This window comes from Neoarius graeffei, chromosome 7 (assembly GCF_027579695.1).
Source record: "Neoarius graeffei isolate fNeoGra1 chromosome 7, fNeoGra1.pri, whole genome shotgun sequence".
Lineage (NCBI taxonomy): Eukaryota > Metazoa > Chordata > Actinopteri > Siluriformes > Ariidae > Neoarius > Neoarius graeffei.
This window is the reverse complement of record NC_083575.1, coordinates 97,813,991-97,836,489: the sequence shown is the minus strand read 5'-3', so window position 1 is coordinate 97,836,489 and position 22,499 is coordinate 97,813,991. Positions and strand designations below refer to the sequence as shown.

Sequence of the window (22,499 nt, the reverse complement as noted above, 5' to 3'; positions counted from 1 at the left end):
CAGTAAATAGTAAATAATAAAAATACTAAAAATAAAATAACCCAATTCAACACCACAGCTGCAGTAATCCATACAGTATTATATCAAGAACTGAACAACTCTGTAAATGACATCCATCATTACTTTAAGACAGGAAGTGACTTTAATTCATAAAAATAAACACTGAATTAGAAGAGGTGTGCAAACTTTTGACTGGTGCTCATCTCATCTCATCTCATTATCTGTAGCCGCTTTATCCTGTTCTACAGGGTCGCAGGCGAGCTGGATCCTATCCCAGCTGACTACGGGCGAAAGGCGGGGTTCACCCTGGACAAGTCGCCAGGTCATCACAGGGCTGACACATAGACACAGACAACCATTCACACTCACATTCACACCTACGCTCAATTTAGAGTCACCAGTTAACCTAACCTGCATGTCTTTGGACTGTGGGGGAAACCGGAGCACCCGGAGGAAACCCACGCGGACACGGGGAGAACATGCAAACTCCACACAGAAAGGCCCTCGCCGGCCCCGGGGCTCGAACCCGGACCTTCTTGCTGTGAGGCGACAGCGCTAACCACTACACCACCGTGCCACCCCTTGACTGGTGCTGTGTATAAATATATTTTCCCTCAGACAGTTTTTGTTAGATGTCTTTGACAAAAGAAAAACATACTGAAATCAGAGAGAGAGAGAGAGAGAGACAGGGGTGGAGAAACAGGGAGAGAGAGAGAGAGAGAGAGACAGAGAGAGAGAGACAGGGGTGGAGAGACAGAGAGACGGACAGAGAGAGTGAGAGTGAGACAGAATGTGTGTGAGAGACAGAGATAGAGAGAGATAGAGAGAGAGATGGAGAGAGAGAGACTGTGTGTGTGTTGATAAAGAAAGGCCGATCCTGTAGAGGCGGTTTTGTAAGTAAAGTGTTGGTTTGGTGAAACGTGTTCAGTTCCTCTGTGTGTTGAAATGTTTGGGATTCTGTACAATGTTCCCTTCATCCCACTATAACCCATCAGTGTGTTAGTTCTGTTCCCTTTATCCCACTATAACCCATCAGTGTGTTAGTTCTGTTCCCTTTATCCCACTATAACCCGTCAGTGTGTTAGTTCTGTTCCCTTTATCCCACTATAACCCGTCAGTGTGTTAGTTCTGTTCCCTTTATCCCACTATAACCCGTCAGTGTGTTAGTTCTGTTCCCTTCATCCCACTATAACCCGTCAGTGTGTTAGTTCTGTTCCCTTCATCCCACTATAACCCGTCAGTGTGTTAGTTCTGTTCCCTTCATCCCACTATAACCCGTCAGTGTGTTAGTTCTGTTCCCTTCATCCCACTATAACCCGTCAGTGTGTTAGTTCTGTTCCCTTCATCCCACTATAACCCATCAGTGTGTTAGTTCTGTTCCCTTCATCCCACTATAACCCGTCAGTGTGTTAGTTCTGTTCCCTTCATCCCACTATAACCCATCAGTGTGTTAGTTCTGTTCCCTTTATCCCACTATAACCCGTCAGTGTGTTAGTTCTGTTCCCTTCATCCCACTATAACCCATCAGTGTGTTAGTTCTGTTCCCTTCATCCCACTATAACCCGTCAGTGTGTTAGTTCTGTTCCCTTCATCCCACTATAACCCATCAGTGTGTTAGTTCTGTTCCCTTCATCCCACTATAACCCATAAGTGTGTTAGTTCTGTTCCCTTCATCCCACTATAACCCATCAGTGTGTTAGTTCTGTTCCCTTCATCCCACTATAACCCATCAGTGTGTTAGTTCTGTTCCCTTCATCCCACTATAACCCGTCAGTGTGTTAGTTCTGTTCCCTTTATCCCACTGTAACCCGTCAGTGTGTTAGTTCTGTTCCCTTTATCCCACTGTAACCCGTCAGTGTGTTAGTTCTGTTCCCTTTATCCCACTGTAACCCGTCAGTGTGTTAGTTCTGTTCCCTTTATCCCACTGTAACCCGTCAGTGTGTTAGTTCTGTTCCCTTTATCCCACTGTAACCCGTCAGTGTGTTAGTTCTGTTCCCTTTATCCCACTGTAACCCGTCAGTGTGTTAGTTCTGTTCCCTTTATCCCACTGTAACCCGTCAGTGTGTTAGTTCTGTTCCCTTTATCCCACTGTAACCCGTCAGTGTGTTCCTTTTATATTTACTGTTTTGTCGTGTCCAAGAATCAACTGTACACACTTTCTTTCTTTCTTTGAATCAGATTAATGTTAAACCATCTTACAATACCGTGTGTGTGTGTGTGTGTGTGTAGTTGTTATCGTGTAAAGATAAATATAAAGGTATATAATTTTTTAGTTTTCCTTTTAATAGTTAAGTATAGGTTTATTTTAACCTGATATTTATTCTTTTGATCACTTGATTAATTACACTGAAATTTAAACTGATGGCATTTTAATATTAATGTTGTATATTTTATAGCAGAGTGACTCTGATACTCCAAACAAACAAACAAACAAACAAACAAACAAACAAACAAACAAACAAACAAACACACGCACGTCTATATAAGTGTATTTTGGAAACCTGACCCATGTACAGTGTTTCCCTTTTTATATTTTCCATGATCTCAGTGCTGTGATGATGATGATGATGATGATGATCAGACAGATGTGAGGATCAGTACACAGATGTTGTTTCCATCATCCTTCCATACTTTACCATTTGGATGATGACAGAAAGTGCTGTTTATTTTGACTTTTCTACAATAAAGCTCCACGATGTTGTTTGTTTGTCTGTTTTTATTTATTTATTCGAAGTTATTTTTGTTACTGTTTCCCGTGTTGCCATGGTAATGAATGACTCTGTAGTGGTTAGACTCTCCGTGTGAATTTCCTGGCGTTGTAATCCCAGCTCCTGGTTGTGTTTGTGGTTCCTGTGTGCTGGTCCTCACTGCGAGCTCCAGACGATCCTGAATAAACACACTTTGAATAATAAACACCAGCTGCGTTTCTCTCTCGTTTCTTCGTTTCCTTTCACAACCTCAGAGCATTCCTGCTGGAACTCTGAGGAGACATGAACGTCCGTCATATTCACCTCCGTGTGTGTGTGAGTGTGTGTGAGTGAGTTATGAATGCAGATGTTATTTTTACATTTAAATAATTTATTTACTTACACTTCTGATGATATAAATGTGTTGATTTATTTTGTTTTTGTGTTAATACATAGTTGTCTTTATTTCTAAATAGAACAGTGGCTCATTTGCACTGAACCTACATTAAATTTTTATATTTTAATATTTTAAAATCTAAACATTATTTTGTACTTTAATGCTTTAATGTATATTTTATACTCAGTTACAATGAATCACTTTCTGCCTTCACTCAGACTTTTTTTTTTGTTAGTGATGTAGAGCATCTTGGGTATGAAATGTGACAAACAACAAACAAACAAACTGTGGTTTTTTTTTTATTTTATCTTCATTTTTCATTCTACTTTTATATTTTGCATTCCATATGCACTTTATATTTTATATTTCATATTTTATATATATATTTATATATATATATATATATATATATATATATATATATATATATATATATATATATATATATATATATATTTCTTTTTATATTGGTAAGCATAGTTTGGTCGGGCAGTTGCAAAATAAGAATTTCATTACCCAATAATAAACCGCTGTGTCTGTTATTGTGTATATGACAAATAAACATCTTGAATCTTGAAACAAACTTTCCTTGCATTACTCTGTATCTTTAGTATGAAAAGAGTTTTAAGTTGAAAATCCTCCTGGTCCTTTAAACCCAGGTCTCAAACTCGTGGAGTTTCAGAAATAAAGCTTCCCGCTGTGCAGGTTGGGCATGTCTGGGTGCCGGAGCGTGAGTTGCTGAGGGTTTGAAGGCGCTCTCCTGCACGGGTGGCTGCGCGCCTGAGGGCTCTGAGTGCTGGAGTCCGGAGAGTTTCTCCTGCGCAGGTGGCTGCAGGATGGAGGGGGGTCGCTGTGTAGTGAACGTTAGCTGAGGGGCCCAGTCCACTGCTTCAGTTATGTAAACTGCTGAGGGCCGAGAGACACTCAACCGGCACGGCACTTTGCATTGTCACTGAGGGGGGTCGAGCAAATGCAAACTCACACACACACACACACACAGACACACCACGATGCGTGTTCATGTTCAGAGCCACAGAACAAAACCTTTAAACTGTTTAACATTTTAAAATAATAACTTACAGTAATTTATCATCAGCATTGATCGTTCCTGTTCACACACCACCGAGAGGGTTTTCACCAGCCGCTGTTGTTTTAAATGTACTGTGTTTATTCAGCTTTAATTAATTCATTAATTACTTTTATATTTCTATAAATCAGTGTTTAAATAAAAACATTAAAAACACCTCCCCATTTGTTTAGTCATTGTAACGTGACCTTGGGTGAGAGAGAGAAAGGTGCTATACAAGTTACACTCATTATTATTATTATTATTATTATTATTATTATAAAAACAGAGTTGCATAAAGTTGTGTTTAAAAAAAAATAAAATGATCAGATTCATAGTCATATTTTAGTGCTACTTTATCCTTTAATGAAATTACTCCAAAAATAGTTTACACTATAATAAGAGGAAATGTTTAAAAAAAAAATATATATATATATATATAAATAAAATTTATTTATTTTTAAATATAATATAAATATAGCCAGCTGGGATAGGCTCCAGCCCACCCGCAACCCTGTACAGGATAAGCGGCTACAGATAATGGATGAATATATATATATGTGTGTGTGTGTGTGTGTGTGTGTGTGTATCCATCCATTATCTGTAACTGCTTATCCTGTACAGGATATACATATATATACAGGGTTAGTCAAAATTATGTTAACACGTAAATGGTAGAAACCATTTATTCACAAAACATACATCATATTTGCAAGTTGATTTACAGGATGATCTCAACCTGTTCACCATCATGTTCAACACACAAAAACCAGGGAGCAATAGTACCATTTAGAGAATAATAAAAATAAGAATAATAAAAATATTCCATTAGTGTTAACATAATTTTGACTAATCCTGTACATGCGTGCGCACACATTCATAAATACACACATAAATAAAATATGTCTTAATACAAATACTAGTGTAAAATCATGAATAAATATACATATTCCCATTTACAGTTCAATAATAATATAATTATAATTTGATTCTAAAAATTTGACTTCATTAGTTATAAGACTTGATGGCTGAAAGGGCAACAGCCTTAAAATTGTTTTTGTTTACTTCATTAGTTATTGGTAAATTGTTCCACATTACTACTGTCCTTGGATAAAAGGAGAACTTATAAACATTATTAGATTCAGTAAGGTGGTGGAAAGGACGACTGTAATCTGGCAGCTCTTGTTATTTGATGCACCTCAGGAGGGAAGCTGATGCCAACATGTGCCATCAAAATATTGTGGAACATGTTGGTTTGGAAGCCCATGTCTATAATATTTCTATAAACATCTCTAATATTTTGAAAGTATTTCTGAAAGATTTGATCATGATGTTTGATGAACGTGACTCATCAAACCGTAATGATCCATGAAAAACAGGATTTTTTTCCTCATTAAGTGTCATTCTCTATCTCTTACTGTTCCGGATCTACAGGGTACAGTGACCAGACGTCCCGGTTTGTAACAGCAGCGCAAATTACTGTGACTTTAGTCACAGATTCTATGTAGTTATTATGTTACCATAACAATATGCAAAATTTAACATCTATAATACTTAAAAGAAAACAAACAAATATATCATTACCAAAAGTAAATGAATTGTTTTTGAAGGTTATTGTCTTTTACATATTAAAGCGGAAGTTTCAATTATTTTTATTACTTTAAAAAAATAATAAAATAGTATAGTATGAATAGTATATTGTTCTAAAATTTTTCTACTGATAATTATTACTATTATTATTACTGTTTTACTTTTCTATTCAAAAAACTTCTTTCTTTATTGCAGGAACACAACCACATTATTATTATTATTATTATTATTATTATTATTATTATTATTATTATTATTATTATTATGCTGTTGTTGTTGTTGCTGCTGTTTTAACTTCAGTTTTACTCCCTAATTTTTTTGTTTCTTTGTTAATCTCTGTAAAACTCGATCACTTTTTAACTCTGTATTTGTTTCCAGGCAATGTTACACACACTTTTTATTCAGAATATAAAGATTTGCTCTTATATCACAGCGGTACAGTAGGAAGGGATCTGAGGAGGGTGTTGGATTATTATAGTACAGTAAAGGTGTGTGTGTGTGTAGTGGGGCAGATGTTTTGTACAGAGGGCATTTGCGTGCTCTCTGCTCCCTTTCCAGCGTAAAGAAGAAAGGTGGCTCTTTGCATGGCTTATGACAACAAACTCTGGTTTACATAATCCATTAAAGCACATCCCGTGCGTGTGTGTGTGTGATGTACATTTGGGGTTATAGGTTCTGTTAAAGTCAGACTGCACTACTGCAGTGTATCTGTGTGCATCATCATGGGAAAACCCATCGCTACGGCTGTGAACCCATCGTTATGGTGGGGAACCCATCGTTACATTACATTACATTATATGGCATTTAGCAGACGCTCTTATCCAGAGTGACGTACAACGAGTGTAAAAGTCAGGTACACAAAGTGCTGAACTTCTAGACATAAAAGTTTTAGTGCCAACTGAACAAGTGACAACGATACCTAGTGTAATATTCTGTTGAAATACCAACAGTCAAACAGCCAAGGAAACAAACCAACCATATATAAAGTACAACTAAAGAACTCAAAACAGCTAAGCCTGGGCGAGGCAGTACACAGCCTGGGTTGGCCAAGACCGAAACGCAGTTACACAGTGGGCAGGGAGGAAGGGGAGAGGTGCAGCCTGAAGAGGTGGGTTTTCAGTCTGCGCTTGAAGGTGGTTAGGGAGTCGGCAGTTCTGACCTCAATGGGAAGGTCATTCCACCAACGGGGAACCAGGACAGACAGCAGTCTTGAGTGGGCTGGGCAGGAGCGGAGAGGAGGAGGGGCCAGGCGACCAGTAGTAGCAGAGCATAGGGATCTGGCTGGTGTGTAGGGACGGATCAGACTCTGGAGGTATGCTGGCCCTAATCCCTTGAGAGCCTAGGAAATTGGCACCAATGTCTTAAGTTTGATGTGAGCTGCGACAGGTAACCAGTACAGGTTGGCAAGCAGAGGGGTGACATAGGAAGAACGAGGGAGGTTGTAGACCAGGCGAGCTGCAGCATTCTGGATGAGCTGTTGGGGTCTGAGGCAGAAGCTGGAAGGCCAGCAAGGAGAGAGCTGCAGTAGTCCACGAGAGATGATCAGTGCTTGGACCAGGAGCTGAGTAGAGTAGGTTGTAAGAAAAGGGCGGATCCTTTGGCTGTTGTAGAGGAGGAACGGCTGCGAACCCATCATTATATATTATGAGTTATAACATCAACGAAACTGACTTCATGTTAAAACTATTAATGTTATAATCATGTTGTCTGTTATCACCCAAATGAGGATGGGTTCCCTTTTGAGTCTGGTTCCTCTCGAGGTTTCTTCCTCGTGTCATCTGAGGGAGTTTTTCCTTGCCACCATTGCCACAGGCTTCATCATTGGGGATAGATTAGGGATAAAATTAGCTCATGTTTAAAGTTATTCGAATTCTGTAAAGCTGCTTTGCGACAATGTCTATTGTTAAAAGCACGATACAAATAAACTTGAAACTTGATTATAATTGCGAAACTGTTGTTATGGCCGTGAACTCATTGTTATGGCTGTGAACCCATCATTATGGTCATGAATCTGTCACTATGGCTGTGAACCCGTCGTTTTGGCTGAATTCTGCAAAACAACCAAAAATACTGCGAAATCAGGTTTACACCAAAAGTAAGTTATTTCCTAACATCTGTACTTTAAGTGTAGATATGAATCTACAGCATATCTAAAAGTTTACCCCCCCCATTAAAACTGCAGGATTCTGTGATGTAAAAAATGAAACCAAGATAAACAAGTGTTTCCAGGCAAAACAAACCTCACCCGGTAGCACTAATGATGAAGGAAGATATCATGAAAAAAATCGGTCCCCTATGGGTCCATGTGGCTCCTGTTGATAAATAAAATAGTTTTCTGATCCCATGTCCATACAGTAAATACAGCATATATATTTACTCTATGAGGCAGTAGCCACAAAAATAAAGCGTAACCCAAAAATAAAAAATTTAAAAATCACAGAAGTAAAATATACCAAGTGTCTGTACTTTATATTATTCTACTCTTCTCTCTTACAGTTTTCGAAACTGAAACCTCGGAACCGAGACTGACACACACACACGCTGTTGCCACGACCCAAACTCTTATTTCCCGGAAATGGCCCGGTGCTAGAGCTCAGTGGAACGCACTTTCCCTCTGGAATAAGCATAAACATGTCTGAAAGCCATTTCTTTAGTCTAGTCCATTTATTTCGAATGGTGACCCGAACTGTATACACTCACCGGCCATTTTAATAGGAACAGGTGTATGTGCATGCACAGTGATCGACTGTTACACTCTTACATTCTTACAGCATGATGACGGAGTGGCTAGCGCCTCTATATGAGGCAGTAGACACAACAAAAACGATCTTGACCTTTTTGGTGACCTTGACCGGATTATCCTCAAAATGTTGGAGGTTCTATTTGAGACTAATGCCCATCTATCCTGAAAGTTACATGAAGATTGATCCAGCCATTTTCCCATGGTATCATTAACAAAAAACAAAGCAACAAAGAAACCCGACCGAAAACAATACCTCACCCCCTGGTGGACTCCGCCCCAGGCGAGGTAATCATGTTTGACCTTTTTTCCACCTTTAATGTGATACAATAACCAATAACATTCAAGAGAGAAACAATCACAAACATTTTAAGGGATAAAAGAAAATGAAAAAATCACAATAACCTGGTTGCATAAGTATACACACCCTTTAACTAATACCTTTTTAAAGCAGCTTTTTCTTGTAATTCAGCACTCAGTGTTTTTGGGTTAAAGGTCATACACACGCAACGATTCGTGGCAAGGTGGCAATAAGTGACCACGTAAAGTCGATGAAAGTCAACGACATAGAGATAATGTATGAAATACCTGCTGATTATGTGAAGTGGGCAGGTACGGAGTTAAACTGCTCTCAACTTCAAGGCGACACAATTGAAGTGAGTACCAACGGGAGTGAAAGGACACCGCTGACTGACAGATGACATCGACCCCAAGGTCCCCAAAACATTTATTGTGAGGAGACAACATCCACGACTTTGGTTCCTATGTAAAAGTGAAAGAGCAGCTCATTATTTTAGTCCCCAAATTATACAATCGTATCAACACAATCATCTAAAATGTGATTATTTATAACACCAACACTTCAACAAAACTTTCAGCAACAAAGGGATGGGTGATGAGTGAATCACCTCCTGTTTTACATCCATAAAGAATCTACCATCTTATCACATCTTCATCTGGTCATTTTATTCCAATCTTCTTCACAGAAATGCTCCAGATCTATGAAACAGAGAGCAGATCTCCTGAACACAGCCCTCTTCCAGTCATTCCACAGGTCTCTGATAGGATTTAGATCTGGACTCTGGACTGCGTTGCTCCAAAACACTGATCATCTTCTTCTGAAGCTGTTCCTCTGTTGACTTGGACTGTGCTTTGGGTCGTTATTGTGAAACATTTCATCATCTTCAGCTGTATAACAGATGCCTGCAGGTTTTGTGTTGAAACACGTAGATCAGGATTTGGTGTCCATGATCCCCTTGATCCTGACTAGAACCCCAGTTCCAGTTGAAGATAAGCAGCATGATGCTGCCACCACCGTGCTTCACTATGGGTATGGTGTTCTTTTGGTGATAATCTGTCTTGTTTTTGCATCAAATAAATCTTTTGGAATTCTTCCCAGAAAGTTCTACCTTGGTCTCATCAGACCATAACACATTCTGTCACATGGTTTGAGGTGATGTAGAAGAACTTGGATGTTTGGTTTTTTTCCATGAGAAAGTGCCTCCCCACCGCATTGACATGTGAAGAATATGAGAGATGGTATCTCCTGCATGGAGTGATCAGTACTCACCAGATGTTCCTGCAGCTCCTTTAATGGGTTTACAGTCATTTAGCACAAAAGTCTTTTTGCACAAGTATTTTAGCACAAATATAAGATCATTTAGCATAAATTTAAAGTCTTTAAGCACAAGTTCTAAGAACATTTAATCTTTATTATAAATACCTACTGATCATGTTTAAAGATGTTTTAATGGATTTTTTAAGGAAGTTCCTGAGAATCCAATCGAATATTAGTGATTGCATTTCGCCACTCCGCCATCTTGAAACCGCCATGTTTGATGTAGCCTGTATGTTCATCACCAATCCTACCTCCAAACAAATTAACACAGTACACCAGTTCAGCTATCGCTGACTTCCAGGTTTGTAATGTGTATATGACAAATAAAGGCTTTGAATTCTCAAAATCTAACCAGAAATTTTCTGTAATCATGTGATTTTTACTGGCAACAAAATCCACAAATCAACACACTTCACTTTTATGAAATTAAACCTCAGCGAGGTAACACAGATACAGTACTGACACAGTTACTAGTAAACAATCCCATTGCCACAGCAACGGGAAACTTGTCTAAAAAGATCACTTTTTTCAGGGAATAAAAACAAACAAAAGCATGTCACATAAAAACACAAGGAAAATGTTAATTTTTAAAACAAACAAACAAAATACAAAAAACAAAGTACAAAATGCGAAATGACCGGATACCCTTTAATGTTGCTGTCGGTCCCTCAGCAGCCTCCAAGAGAAGTTTTCTTCTTGTTCTTGTGTCACTTCTGGAGGGACGTCCTGTTCTTGGTGACGTCACTGTGGTGCTCCAGTTTCTCCATCATCAGTGATGGACCTCATGGTGTTTCATGGGACATTTAATGTTTTAGAAATTCTTCTGTCCCTCTCTCAGGCAAAAACACTCAACTAAACAGATTCAAATAGATCACACACACACACACACACACACACACACACACACACACACACACACACACACACAAAACATAAACAACACAATACACACAACTACACAATAAACACAATACACATGACTACACAACACACACAACTACACAATAAACACAATACACACGACTACACAACACACACAACTACACAATAAACACAATACACACAACTACACGATGCACACAACTACACAATAAACACAATACACACGACTACACAACACACACAACTACACAATACACACGACTACACAACACACACAACTACACAATAAACACAATACACACGACTACACAACACACAACTACACAATACACACGACTACACAACACACACAACTACACAATAAACACAATACACACGACTACACGACGCACACAACTACACAATAAACACAATACACACGACTACACAACACACACAACTACGCAATAAACACAATACACACAACTACACAACGCACACAACTACACAATAAACACAATACACACAACTACACGACGCACACAACTACACAATAAACACAATACACACGACTACACGACGCACACAACTACACAATAAACACAATACACATGACTACACAACACACACAACTACACAAACACAATACACACAACTACACAAACACAATACACACAATTACACAACACACACAACTACACAAACAATACACACAACTACATGACGCACACAACTACACAATAAACACAATACACACAACTACACAATAAACATAATACACACAACTACACAATAAACACAATACACACAACTACACAATAAACACAATACACACAACTACACAATAAACACAATACACACAACTACACAATAAACACAATACACACAACTACACAACGCACACAACTACACAAACACAATACACACAACTACATGACGCACACAACTACACAATAAACACAATACACACAACTACACAACAAACACAATACACACAACTACACAACGCACACAATTACACAATAAACACAATACACACAACTACATGACGCACACAACTACACAATAAACCCAAATAAATGTTACATCCAACTTTTAGTTATGATTTCATAGTTTGGTTTGCTGGAGTCCCTGCTTGCACTCAGTGCAAAATGTATACTGTTCTTCACCATTAGGTGACACTGGGTAAACCCAACAACCTCATTCTCTCTCTCTCTCTCTCTCTCTGTATGTCACGAGTTACATGTCAATCCTGAGACAGAGATGCTGAACCTCTTCTGCTCCTCAGACCTTCCTGATCCATCCTGATGCCCTACTTCTGGCTGGAGTCTCATCACATCGCTCCTGTGGAGGACGGCCCCATATGGACAGTCTAAAGACACACTTAGAAGACGCTCTGGACTCTTACAGTAATATTACAATGGTTTAGGATGACAGTCACCATGATAACAGGACTGCAGTTGTCATGAACAGTTTTACACTCAAGTCTCCATCAATGAACAGTTTATAACTTCAACAAAACAGACTTCAGGCTAAACTGTAATGAATTTCCTGGTTACACAGTTGTATTTTGTGACTCTATAGGACACAGTTATAGAAGTGAGTTATTTATAATCACGCTATCTGTTATCACCCAGATGAGGATGGGTTCCCTTTAGAGTCTGCTTCCTCTCGAGGTTTCTTCCTCGTGTCGTCTGAGGGAGTTTTTCCTCAACACCGTCACCTCAGGCTTCATCATCAGAGATAAATTTATTAGTTCATATATTTAAAAGTCTTTATTTTTCTGTAAAGCTACTTTGCAATAATGTGTGTTGTTAAAAGGGCTGGACAAATAAACTGACCTGACGCTACACAGTTCACACAGTCAGACAAAAAACAAGCAACTACACACACACACACACACACACACACACACACACACACACACACACACACATGGTCACATGCAGTGCACATGGAGCACAGAACATCACACAGTGTGTGAGAGAGAAAACAGAGTATCTGTAAATAAATAAATAAATTAATTAATTAATTTAAATAAACAAACAAACAAAACTTTAGCATGGAATATTATTAATCAGCTCTTTAAATAATAAACACTCCTCAGTCCTCAGACTCCGGGCCGAGGGACGTGTTGGTTTTAGATCAGCGTTTAATAACTGAGGAAAATACTGTAATCAACACTATTATGACGAGTGTGTGTATGTGTGTGTGTGTGTGTGTGTGTGTGTGTGTGTGTGTGTGTCCTTCTGTGTTGTTTAAAATAAATGTGAAATGTCAATGATTTGCATTCTGTTAAAACAGCACAGTGTGACATTTACATCTTTTCACACAGCTGCAACCACCAGACACACACACACACACACACACACACACACACACACACACACACCTCCACATTACCACTAAACAGCACCATTAGGGGTGAAGCCTGTTCTGGAAAAAATAAACCACATCACAACAACGATAAATAAATAAAGAAAAGTGAGTTACAGTTATGTTTACATTTACAGTTTAAAATGTTGGATATATGTTTAACTACAGCCTGTATATTTTATCTATAACTATGTAAAACACTTCTACATATGTACATCCACTACAGCACATTTTACTGCAGCAATAATTTTATAATAATCACAAGTTTTATTTAACAAATATTAAAATTATCTTATACACATACAGTCCTGTGCAAAAGTCTTAGTCACATGTAAAGAAATTCTGTCAACCAAAAACAGCTTTAAAATAATAAAATGAAATGAAATGTTTCAGCATTAAAAAAAATACTATAAACAGTAATCAGTGAGCCATAATAAATGAAACAGAGTCAGTATTCGGTGTGAGACGACCCTTTACTTTAAAAAAAAATAAATCCGTCTCAGGTCCAGTGAGTGCAGTTTTATGTGGAAATGATCTGTAGGTTTTCCTGAGCATCTTACAGAACCAGCCACAGTTCTTCTGGACACTTTGACTGTCACACTCACTTCTTCATTTTACACCAAAACCCAGCAGCCTTCAGTATGATTTATTTTTTAAGCGGAAAAGTGCTCTCTTATGGAATATACTGCTCAGATACAAACTTTGTTTTTTTCTGTAACATTTCATTTTGTGCTGGAAGTTCAAGTTAAAGTACTTTATTGTCACTGTTAAGGCACAATGAAATTTATTTTGTGCTGGTCCCAAAGTTGCAAAAAGTTAAGACAAAAAGCAAGCAAACAAACAAACAAACAAACAAACAAACAAACAAACAAAACCCTGAGAGCTAAGAAAGGTGATAAGTAATTAAATATAATATAAACAAAAATGAACATAAATACATACAACAGAAACAATATGGAAATCAAGCAGTATGTACAGGTTATGGATTGAATAGAAAAACAATGTATAGAGATCTTGCAGTCACGTGACCGGAAAGTACACAACCGCCATCTTGTCGGTCAAAAACACCGCTGAATACTGCTGCAGTCGTGTACAGAATGGATCAATTTCAACCGACGGACTACACGGCTCATTTTTCTAATTAACAGATAACTAGATATATGTCTAAAATAAACGATCTACAGATTTGTGACCCTTATGGCTTACCGGACGGAGTTTTCACGACCGGATTTTGAACTACCAGCGGAATACCCGGACGTGTATAATTACCTCATTAACTTTCCCTCGCTGTTCAGTGGTGAAGCACTGTGTGCTTATAAATCTCTGCACAGTTATCTTTACAGAAATTCAGGATTTGTCAGCGACTCAGATGCGGCATCTTGTAAACAAGAATCCTCATTGGATGGGTAAGTCACTTAAGTATTGAGTATAGCACTGACCAGCCGATTATAGAATAGAATAAGGTAATTCCAAATCATCCGTCTTGTTTACATGGATCTGGCGTTGGAGAGGTAGAGGCTTGGCAGTGGAGATTTGAGTGGCTGTTTTCTGAGCTTAGTCAACAGGCCGGCTCTGCAGCTTCGCTTTTGCTTCCGCTCCCGGCGCCGCCTCCTTCGCTTTGCTTCCGATAACAATCCACAGAGACCCCGCTGGTCTCGCTATCTTGTCCGGAATGTTTTTTTTTTTTTTCTCGTCCGGAATGTTGTGCATGCGATGGAAATCGCTACAAACCGTCATTTTCTGCTGGAAACCAATGTCCAGTAAGTCCATACGGTTGTAGTGGATATTGAAGTCCGGTACAGACGAACAACACGCAAAAATACACACAAAAAACATAAAAACCGTGCACAGGTAGGGAGAGCTTGTAGCCGCAGCCGTTGTAGTAGAATTGTATATAGTAGGGTTTTCCAGAAGAAAAGGTAGAAGTAAAAGCAGAAGTAGAACCAGAAGTAGAAGTAGAAGGCAGAATATGGCGTTTGACCGACAAGATGGCGTCTGTCACAATCTGGATCGGCTGTGACGTCACATGCAAGTGCTCCATTGCACGTGTCATATCTCAGACAGTGGTGATATCAGAGTTCAATAAGTTTATTGCAGTTGGAAGGAAACTGAAAGAAAATGAACATTTGGACTCTAAAATGTTTTTGTACTGACTCGATAATGTAGAAGTCATAAAATAGAAATCTATAACAAACTTTGGATAAAAAAATAGGGGGCTAAGACTTTTGCACAGTACGGTATATCATGCACATTGTTTATAATTTTATTTGTGACTGTAACTGTGCAACTGAATAACTTACAGGTTATAAAATCTACATTTCCATTTCTCATTTTCTTCATTCTTATAGATTTATATATTAAACTCATAAATAAATAAACTACCAATAATCTGATGAGATTAAACATGAAAACTGGCAGCAAATAAATAAATAAAATATTTGGTTCATAAATCCTTAACTGCATTTTAGTGTTTAAACTAAAACTAAAATAACTGAAATGAAACAGATTGGGTTAATTGCGTATCAGATAAAACTGGAACACGGAGCAAATAAACACATCGTGCTGAAAAATGGCAGCTGAGGAGAAACTGATCCTGTAATTAAGAGCTTTTAGTGTAATGAGCAGTTTAAATCCGTCCCGTGGTGTAAATCACTTTAATAAAATGTTGTCAATGTTGTCGGTAAGTCACTGTTCAAACAGGCATCTCTACATGAACCCTCTGAGTCACAGTTACCCTGATCACATTACACAGGAAAACACATGGCCGAGAGAGAGAGAGAGAGAGAGAGAGTGAGTGTGTGTGTGTGAGTGAGTGTGTGCGTGCGTGTGTGTGTGTGTGAGTGAGTGAGTGAGTGAGTGTGTGTGTGTGTGTGTGTGTGTGTGTGTGAGAGAGAGTGCGTGTGTGAGTGTGTGTGTGTGTGTGTGTGTGAGAGTGTGTGTGAGTGTGTGTGTGTGTGTGAGTGTGTGTGAGTGTGTGTGTGTGTGTGTGTGTGTGTGTGTGTGTGTGTGTGAGAGAGTGTGTGTGTGTGTGTGAGTGTGTGAGAGAGTGTGTGTGTGTGTGAGTGTGTGTGTGTGTGAGTGTGTGTGTGTGTGTGTGTGTGTGTGTGTGTGTGTGTGTGTGTGTGATAAAGCTGTCAAACAGAAAAGGCATTTCAGTGTGTAAACTTGTTCAGAGTTACATCAGAAAACAAACTATTTAAAATATTAGTTTAATAACGATGATTTAAAAAAGAGTAAGAATAAATGACAGAAAGAAAGACTACAAAAAAGAAGATAAAGTCATGCTAAAGTAAGTGACGGGGTTGACTGAATATACAAGAAAAGGTCAGTGATGAAAGTTTGAAAAATAAAAATAACATTACAGACATTTATGAGACTCTTTTTCACAGCGACAGACAAGAAGTTCAACAATTAGTTCTGAATCTGCGTGTGTTTGGACTGAGGGGGAAACCACAGCACCCAGAGGGAACACACACACACACACACACCGGGAGAACATGCAAACTCCACACAGAAAGACTCCAGTCAGTAATGAGATTCGAACCCAGAACTTTCTCGCAGTGAGGCAACAGTGCTAACCACTACACCACCGAAATAAAAATCACTTCATTTAAAATAAATAAATAAATAAAAAGCTGCTTTTTAAAATATTATAAATAATAAATCATTATAAATAATTATAAAGTTCTTCTTGATAAATATTTAATAAACTTATATTCTTCTTCGTATTAATTGCTATCAGGGGCGGCACGGTGGTGTAGTGGTTAGCGCTGTCGCCTCACAGCAAGAAGGTCCGGGTTCGAGCCCCGTGGCCGGCGAGGGCCTTTCTGTGTGGAGTTTGCATGTTCTCCCCGTGTCCGCGTGGGTTTCCTCCGGGTGCTCCGGTTTCCCCCACAGTCCAAAGACATGCAGGTTAGGTTAACTGGTGACTCTAAATTGAGCGTAGGTGTGAATGTGAGTGTGAATGGTTGTCTGTGTCTATGTGTCAGCCCTGTGATGACCTGGCGACTTGTCCAGGGTGAACCCCGCCTTTCACCCGTAGTCAGCTGGGATAGGATCCAGCTCGCCTGCGACCCTGTAGAACAGGATAAAGCGGCTACAGATAATGAGATGAGATTAATTGCTATCAATTATTATAATTATTTTAAACAAAATTAATTTTTAGATTTGAATTAAAATTTTATTTTAGAGTTCATGACAGTGTGAATTCTATTTTAAATAAAAACATCAGTTTGTGTTCGGAGTGACGGAGTAAATCTGAGTGTTCAGTTCAAATCAGATCAGTCAGATTACACAAAAAAGTAACACTGCCAAGATGACAAACAAACAAGCAAACAAACAAACAAATAAATAATCAATCCTGACAGAGGGGAGATAAAGAGTTTAAACCGACCCGCTGACAAAAATCTAAAAATCCCAGTTTGGCTTTAAGTTTCCTTAAATAAACACTGAGAATAATTTTAGAACAAAATGAAAATTATTATTCAGTAAAATAAAAAGCATTTCTCTTCATAAACAAATAAAAGTCACACATGGGTTTGTAAACATCGCTTCTGATTTATATTTCATTATAAATATCTCATCTCATCTCATTATCTGTAGCCGCTTTATCCTGTTCTACAGGGTCGCAGGCGAGCTGGAGCCTATCCCAGCTGACTACAGGCGAAAGGCGGGGTTCACCCTGGACAAGTCGCCAGGTCATCACAGGGCTGACACATAGACACAGACAACCATTCACACTCACATTCACACCTACGCTCAATTTAGAGTCACCAGTTAACCTAACCTGCATGTCTTTGGACTGTGGGGGAAACCGGAGCACCCGGAGGAAACCCACGCGGACACGGGGAGAACATGCAAACTCCACACAGAAGGGCCCTCGCCGGCCACGGGGCTCGAACCCAGGACCTTCTTGCTGTGAGGCGACAGCGCTAACCACTACACCACCGTGCCGCCCCATTATAAACATATAAATAGTTATTTATAAATTATTTATTTATTTATTTATTCCTGGAGTGATTTTTTGGCATTTCACTAATATCCACATCAGATATTTATCTTTTTAATTATGATTATAGTTTTATTTATACATGAGAGATACATGTTTATTAATGAGTAAGTTACAAACGCTGAAGGCCAGAATGATGTTCCACATTTACAACCTCTCATTTAAATACACATTTCTTAGATTTTTATTTTATTTTATTGTGATGAAAAAATTGTTACAGCAGAGAGATTTAAAAAAAAAAAGACAAACATTTGTAATATTGTTTACATGACAGCAGTTTCTAATCATTTATCTAATCACTTTTATCTATTTCACTTTTCAGGTCAAAAACCTCATATCTGTTTAAATCTGATAAGAATTATCTATTTGTATGGAGATATAATGGTCTGGAACTGAGCGTCACTTGATGGAGTGTATGGGGGAGGGGGCGTGGCCAAACACTGCTCAGGTGCTTTAGTGTGCAGGTAAGCTCAGATTTGTGACTCATTACAGCTCACTCACTCAGCTCTCAAACACTAAGCCTCACAAAAATGCTGTTTACATTAGCGCTGAGCTCAGATGGAGCCTGGAGCTAACAGACGAAGATAAAGATTACGGCCTTTTTTTTCAGGAGAGTAACACAAGGGAACTTTGCAGTAAGTGCTTCGTCATGGCTGCATTTTGCTTATCACTTATTAAATTATTCGCTGTGTATAGATGCCGCTTCTGATCTGCAAGGGAGCAAAACTGAACATTTGCCAAACAAAACTGCGACATTAGATGCCAGCAGACACACCTTGATGTGAGTCAGAAGGCTGCAGAGACTTCCAAAGCAAGAAGAAGAAGATGCCTGTGGTTAAGGCGGAGGACGAGGCTCCGGCTCACACGGCTGTGGAAATGACAGACTCTCAGAACGGCGACCCTCCCAAAGGCCGACGCAGGAAAAGGCCTCTGCAGAGGGGAAAACCCCCCTACAGCTACATCGCTCTCATCTCCATGGCCATCGCAAGCTCTCCTGATCGCAAGCTCACTCTCGGGGGCATCTACAAGTTCATCACAGACCGATTCCCTTTTTATCGGGACAATTCCAAAAAATGGCAGAATTCAATCCGACACAATCTGACGCTCAATGACTGCTTCATCAAAATCCCCCGAGAACCGGGGAGGCCTGGGAAGGGCAACTACTGGGCACTGGACCCGAATGCAGAAGACATGTTTGAGAGCGGAAGCTTCCTGCGCCGCCGCAAACGCTTTAAACGTTGTGATTTCACCACCTACACTTCCTCGTCTTCATCATACCATCACGACTCGCCTATTTTCTCTCCCGTCCAGATCACCTCCTCCGTCTATGGATCGGTGTACCCGACATACACGCCGCAGATCTCTCCCCCGTACTATCCGCCATCTACGACCGGATTTGGTTCAACCCAGTCTCGTGTGTTCAGCATCAACACCATCATTGGGTCTGGCGGTTTGGCACACAGTCCCCCGGAGACACCGCCGGCGCAGCCATCGTGCCGCAACTTCAACCAAGACGGAGGAGGATCATGCGCACTCAACTCCAACCACATCACCTTCTCATATCCCAATGCTGGGAATCATGGGTACGGCCAGGCTGCTCAGGGCATGTTCATGCACAACAGCACGCAGAACTACATACCCTCTGGGCGACTTGGGGTCACGGGGTCGTCCCCCATCACCGCGGACATAGCGAATGATCCGTACATCCATAACAGCGGTGGAACAGGCGGCTACATGAGACCCATGACGTATCCATCCTGTATGGACAGGTTTGTTTCTGCCATTTAAAAACTATGAAGGTGCTAAAAATAAACAGACAAATTAATAATAATAATAATAATAATAATAATAATAATAATAAACCCCAGCTGCCTGTGACCAAACTGTACGCAGTTACAAGACTATTTAAAGACTGTTACAGCTGACTTTTTTTATTTTATTTTTAAGTAAATGAACACTTCCTGAGCTCATGGAGGTGAATCTTATTTGCTGCACGTCTGGAAATAATTGCAGTATCTCAGGTCACATGTTTTTATTTAGATTTTTTTCCTCCTCTTTCTCTCATCTGAAGTGGAACAGCATTTGAAAAGACTTGACTTTATCAACTTGAAGCACACATTCCACCTCACTGACTCTGAAAAGATCCAACGTTTTTATCATCTTTACTGAAACAACATTTAAAAAAAAACAGTGCATGTTGATTGGGTTCACGAGATATTTCCTGTTTTTCCATGATTGTGTGTGAAATGTGTTCTGGTGTGTTTCTGTAAAAAACAAAACCTGTTTATTGAGGCTTTATGTTAAAGAATTAAATTTCACCATTGGTGTATTATTTTGTGTTCTACTGCATTTCTTTTTTTGTGAAGAGATTAAAAATAAAACACTTGGTTCATTGACAAAAAAAGAAAACAGAAAAATATAATTTGAGGAAAGGTGTTTATAAAGTGTTTGTTTATTTCTTTATCTTTTTGCACAATTTTAATTAAACTCATTATTGAAGTTTTTCAGATATTTGACCTTCGTTATAACTTTGCAATTTATTGAATAATTATTTTAAAAGTTAAATCAATTCAAAAGCTGCATGTGGAGAAAACTGGCAACAGCAAAACACATTTGAGCTGGAGTATAGAGATTACATCATCTCATCTCATATGGGTAATATTTTTATTACCACATTGACAAGGAAATATTTGGAGTAAAAAGTGTTTTCTTTGACTGCATTCCCAATTTTGGTAACAAGGCTAAACTCCCCAAATAATAATAATAATAATAATAATAATAATACATTTTATTTATAAGTGCCTTTCAAGGTACCCAAGGACACCGAACAGTAAAAAACAAACAAAAAGCAAAACAATAGGATAAGAACAACAATAATAAGATCATGAGAAATCAATAATAATAATAATAATAATAATAATAATAATAATAATAATAACAACAACAACAACAACGTTATTAAAAATCAGAGAGAAAAGGCCAAGCTAAAGAGATGTGTTTTTAGCTGTTTTTTGAAAGTGGACAGCGTTGAGCATTGGCGCAACGCTAGTGGCAGGGCATTCCACAGCTTAGGGCCATTAACACTGAAAGCCCCGTCACCCATAGAGCAGAACCGAGAGTAAGGGACTGCTAATAGGTGGACATCTGTGGAGCGAAGATTTAGAGGTAGCTGATATGGAGTTAGGAGATTTGATAAATAGGGAGGGGCCAGGTTATGTAGGGATTTGTAGACAAGCAGGATAACTTTGTACTGGATGCGGTATTTGAAGAGAAAGAGACCAAAGAGACACAGAATGATGCTGAAACACAGAGAAGTGTCTGGAAAAAACAAGAGTGCTCTAAGAGCACAATGTCCCCCGCTGGCAACTCGGCCATAACTCTGGTAAAATGTGACTGAACTGAATGAAAATGCAATATACGTATTACCGATATAGAACAAAGAATTCTGCCAAGTTTCATGAAATTCTTCCAAAACCTATGAGAGGAGTTGATTTCAGAAGGTGATTCCCTTCCTGGAACGGACGGACATCGCCACGACATAATCCCCTTTCGGGCCTTTCGGCCAGCGGGGGATAAAAACCCCTCCAGTGTTAACTGTTTTATATTCTCTGAGTATTTTTGATGAAACTGGAAGTCTCATAGGAGCGCAATGAAATCCTCAGCTGCTTTTCGGTCACTTTGCATTCCAAGTCATCCAACACTGTGTGTGTTCGATTTATCCCGAGTGACTGTGGAGATCAGATCAACTTCACAGGATATCATTGCAAAGATCTGTGTGTGTGTATGTGTGAGACAAAATCAATAAAATAAAGTACAATGCTGGAAAAAACACACAGTTGTAAATAAAGGGAGGTGTAGTGGAGTGAGGAGCGAGTCTGGGATCAGCGCTGCACACCAGCAGCTCCTCACATTTCCTTATGCAAACAGAACGAGACAACTGAATGCAGCTTGGACTGCACAGAACTTCTGTTTCTACAAAGCAGATTTCAAGCCTTTAGATCAATCTTAAAACACACACACACACACACACACACACACATCACCAGTGGACTTTATATCCACTGGTTCTCTAGATATATTAACTCTACAGGAAGGAGGAGTTCAAGAGAATGAAGGTTAAACCCACTGATGTCCCAGTGGTGACAGAGTCATTTAG

The 22,499-nt window shown here is 39.1% G+C and overlaps 1 protein-coding gene and 1 long non-coding RNA gene across 2 annotated transcripts; one reads left to right on the top strand and one right to left on the bottom strand.

The window, feature by feature from the left end:
* Positions 1 to 6,015: 6,015 nt before the first annotated feature.
* LOC132888804 (uncharacterized) lies at positions 6,016 to 10,933 on the bottom strand. Its single transcript, XR_009654977.1, has 3 exons — positions 10,744 to 10,933; positions 10,208 to 10,345; positions 6,016 to 9,242 (listed from the first exon to the last, which is right to left on the bottom strand). It is a non-coding gene; the product is annotated as an uncharacterized LOC132888804 (long non-coding RNA).
* Positions 10,934 to 18,810: 7,877 nt separating this feature from the next.
* On the top strand, positions 18,811 to 20,675 carry foxe1 (forkhead box E1). The gene has a single exon (XM_060924900.1). The coding sequence runs from the start codon at positions 19,169 to 19,171 to the stop codon at positions 20,129 to 20,131; it is 963 nt and encodes a 320-aa protein (XP_060780883.1). The 5' UTR covers positions 18,811 to 19,168; the 3' UTR covers positions 20,132 to 20,675.
* Positions 20,676 to 22,499: the final 1,824 nt, after the last annotated feature.

What these genes read in the sequence shown, in the direction of transcription:
- foxe1 (XM_060924900.1), top strand. Translation starts at nt 19,169, where the DNA reads ATGCCTGTGGTTAAGGCGGAGGACGAGGCTCCGGCTCACACGGCTGTG.